The 4,252-nt window shown below is 34.5% G+C and overlaps 1 gene segment (V, D, J or C); it reads left to right on the top strand.

Moving 5' to 3' along the window:
* Positions 1-1,027: 1,027 nt before the first annotated feature.
* LOC128514916 (Ig kappa chain V-III region TEPC 124-like) lies at positions 1,028-3,876 on the top strand. The segment is given in 5 exon segments: positions 1,028-1,079; positions 1,169-1,513; positions 1,665-1,757; positions 1,943-1,998; positions 3,871-3,876. Coding segments are annotated over 5 exon segments (552 nt in total).
* The last annotated feature ends 376 nt before the right edge of the window (positions 3,877-4,252 follow it).

Here is a 4,252-nt window from a genome sequence, read left to right as displayed (position 1 = left end):
GGTCACAAGCTCACTTCCCCTACCAACCCAGAGCACTTCTGGTGCAGCAAATTTCTTTTGTGGCATTTTTCTCCCAATGTGATTTGGCCTTTTGATATATTCTTGTGTTTTTCTAATTTCTCTTTCTGTGTGCGCTTTTTGAAGTTTGGATGTGGTTTTTTTGTATTTGCAGTGCATTTGAATAATGATTGTGCTTTAACCTTTAATGTTGTTAAACACTGAATCAGCATGCTTATAGGAAACGTGAATTGCTGTCATTAGGAGGTGAATTAACAGATTAAACTTGTGGATTTGTAAAAATGAGACATTAAATATATCATCTGAATCAATGATAATGCCCATTGTTTAGAGTCTCTGGTGTGTGTATATGGGATTGTATGGTAACCACCAAGCACTTCAAACAATAGATCCTGGTTGTGTGAGATCACTGTGCTAACCAGTACGGAAACTGTTCCCCCCTCCTCTTCATTATAAAATTATATTCCTACTTTATTATTGACTGTTGTATGTAACTTTTTAAAATAAATTAAGAACAAACATAATCTTCTCTAATGTAAATGTTTCTAGGTTCTACATCTTAAATAATAGAGATTTTCAGCCCAAGATGTCTGATGGTCTCCATAAAATTCTGTATAAACACTTACTCTAGTTTCTACAGTATCTCCAACAAATAAACATTAAAAGGACCATAGTGAAACTATACTGTGTCCCCCTCACCCAAAGCAAGATAAAAAATTGTTTCTTATTGGGGTTGTTAGATCGCAGGTCATTAAACTTCTTCTATCAGAGAGGTTCCAGCACACAGGACTGATAGAGCTCCAGTAGATCATATCTGTAAAGTCATGTGACTCATCACAGCATCAGAATAGACAAGAATTCACTGTGAGCTTCACATCTCATTACAGCTAATGGACCAATCAAATCAGTCCACAGCTTCAAAACATCCAATCAGGCGTGAGTCTGGACCTGGTTTTCTACTGAACACACAAGTTCATTACCTCACTATCACTTTGTCTAAACAGGAACGATGATCACACTCTTTGTGGCTCTTTACTCTCTGCTTTGTCTTTGCACAACTGGTGAGGAACATTTTAAACTTTAATGTATAATAGTCATTTTACATGTTTAACTAATTCATTAAAATGAAATATTAAAAACATTTTTACAGGAAACACTTCTGTCATCAAGGAGCTTCAAGTGAAAACAGTAAAGCGTGAAGAAGCTGTAACTATGGAGTGTAACATTAGTGAGGTCAAAAACAAAAATAGTTTAGCTTGGTACAGACAGAGTTTTGGAAAAGTGCCTCAGTTTTTGGCGAGACAATACAGTAACCCTCAGGGCTACATATTTGCTGAGGGATTTACTGATAGTCGCTTCAGTGTTACTGTAAAGGACCAAAAGTTTGATCTCAAAATTAACAACATGAGAGAAGATGATAAAGGAGAATATTTCTGTGGAGAAGTTGATGAAAATTCACTGAAGTTCACATCTGGAACACGTCTGCAGTTTGAAGGTAAACAGTTTTACTCTGATAACCTGCTAATTCCAGATCAACACTTTAACCAGAATTATGTGTACATGTGCATTAAATGTTAAATATTTCACATTATTCATATTTAGTATCATTTCTGTTTATTTGCTGCTTTTCCAATTTATTTGTAAAGGTGAAGAGATGAAACCCTGTCCTACACCTGGAACACTTAACAAGAACACACACTCTGTTACACACCAGGGTTCAAACAGCAGTGATGGAGAAGGTAAGAGTTTTGTAACTTAGGTCTATGGAAACTTTTGAATTGTTTATGAATAAGATGCCACATGAAATATTTAACATTTTTAAAGTTCAAATTTCTTACATTTTAAAAACCTTAAAGTAATTTAAAGTATTTAACTAAGTTATGTACATTGTTACACATTAAATACTAAACATTCTTTTCTACAGGAAAAACTTCTGATATGAAGAATCTTCACGTGAAAATAGTAAAACTTGGAGAAGATGTAATTATGCAGTGTGACATTAATGGGCTCAAAAATACTTTTGCTTGGTACAGACAGAGTTTTGGAAACGTGCCTCAGGTTTTTGCAAGACAAGTCGGGCAAAACTGTTACATATTTGCTGACGGATTTAATGATAGTCGCTTCAGTGTTGCTGTAAATAACCATACGTTTAATCTCAACATTATTAAAATAAGAGAAGATGATGGAGGAGAATATTTCTGTGGATATGTGGACGGAAGTACAGTAAAGTTCACATCTGGAACATGTTTGCAGTTTAAAGGTAAACAGTTTTACTCTGATAACCTGCTAATTCCAGATCAACACTTTAACCAGAATTATGTGTACATGTGCATTAAAGGTTGAATATTTTAGATTATTCATATTTAGTATCATTTCTGTTTATTTGCTGATTTTCCAATTTATTTGTAAAGGTGAAGAGATGAAACGCGGTTCTACACCTGGAACACTTAACAAGAACCCACACTCTGTTACACACCAGGGTTCAAACAGCAGTGATGGAGAAGGTCAGAATTTTAATCGAATAAACTTCCTTCAATTTCTTAAACAGAATTTTTTGTGGTTTAAACATTGTCCTGGTAATAAAGTGTTCAATATTTATATGTCATACATTTTCATAATTTCATCAGAGAGCTATTGGATTATTGCCCTTGCAACTTTAAATATAATATTTGTTATTGCCAATGTGGCTCTGGTTCCTTTTACTTTCTATAACAGATATTGAAATGGATAAAGCCATTTTCCCCACATGTGAACTCCATTACATAGTTAATTTAAGCTTCTATTGTTAATTCTTTGTGTTTGTTCATGTTTCTTTGTTTATTCATTTATTTAAACAATGTTATTTTCCATACAGGTTACAGCTGTACTGATCAGATGCGTGTGCTGTTCTGGCTCTCTGTGTCTAGAGTTGGAGTTCTTGTCTTCATTATTTTTCTATCAATCATCATTTCTTTTAAATTAAGACAGAAATAGAAATTAAAATTTAAATGGAATAAATGCTGATTCAGTAAGAAAAAAACTGTGTTGGATTTAATTTGAGCTCATTGATAGGATTGAGAAGTAATATTTAGTAATATATAATACTTTAGTTTATTTGTCATGATGTAAGACGGCACGGTGGTGTAGTGGTTAGCACTGTCGCTTTGCACCTTCAGAGTCCAGGTTCAATTCCCGTATCTGTGTGCATGGATGTTCTCCCTGTGTTTGTTGGTTTTCCTCCGGGTACTCCGGTTTTCTCCCCCAGTCCAAAGACATGTAGGTTAGGTTAATTGGTGTTCTCAAATTGCCCATAGTCTGTGTGCCCTGTGCCCTAACCCCGCCAGCTGTACAGTTTTAAGGCACATGATGTACATTACCTGTAGGGGGCCGTCGTGTTTCAATCTCAGGTATTTCGTGTCTACTGAAGCCAACAATGTGTTAATCTCACTTTGCCATGAATATAAAAGTGCTACATGATTAAACTCAATGCAAATATGTTAATGTCACTGTAAATACTGACATCACATAAACAAAGTGGATCCAGCTTTGCCAATGCCTTTTTTTCTCTTTGCAAGTGTTTTTGTAAGTGACATTATTATTTTTTTCTTTTTGTGGCATTAGACTTTAAGAAAAAAGTCTGGACAAAAAAAAAAAAATCACTATTTAAGAAGTGTTAAATTGTTGGGTTGCATCAAGCAAAAAAACAACTAAGGAAATTTGAAATTCCTGGACCTTTTGGCAGCAATTAAATTTGATTCCATAGTTGGTTTTGCATCTTGTTGAATGAGTGTTTCAGAGCATGACACACCATCTCAGTGGGATTCATGTCAGAGATTCTTCATGAATCTCTTTTCACCTTTTTATTCATTATAGGTGTGAAGTTCTCGCTGGTGGCAACTGTTTTTTTTTTTTTTTTTTTAAGACGAATTAACAAGACAAAGTAGATGTCTCTGCCTGCCTAAAATGTATTTCTCCAATAAAATACTGTGGATAAAAATAAAAATGGTTACTGGTAACAATTAAATCAGACTTCATAATTGGATTTGTTACTTTTCTTTTTATTTATAGACAGTTGTATTATGCTTTCTCTGGAGAATAAACAAACCCGGCAGATTGTTTTGAACACAGAACTGAATGGCCACCTGGAGAACTGGGAAGGTGCTGGCCAATGTGGACCGGCCCAGTCAGTACACAAATATGACAAAACAGACAAAAAATGACAAAAACTATAATATTGCATCTCTTTTCTACTTAG

The sequence above is a fragment of the Clarias gariepinus genome, chromosome 27 (genome assembly GCF_024256425.1).
Source record: "Clarias gariepinus isolate MV-2021 ecotype Netherlands chromosome 27, CGAR_prim_01v2, whole genome shotgun sequence".
NCBI classification, from domain to species: Eukaryota; Metazoa; Chordata; class Actinopteri; order Siluriformes; family Clariidae; genus Clarias; species Clarias gariepinus.
Note: the sequence above shows the minus strand (reverse complement) of the source record. Positions and strands in the feature narration are given on the sequence as shown.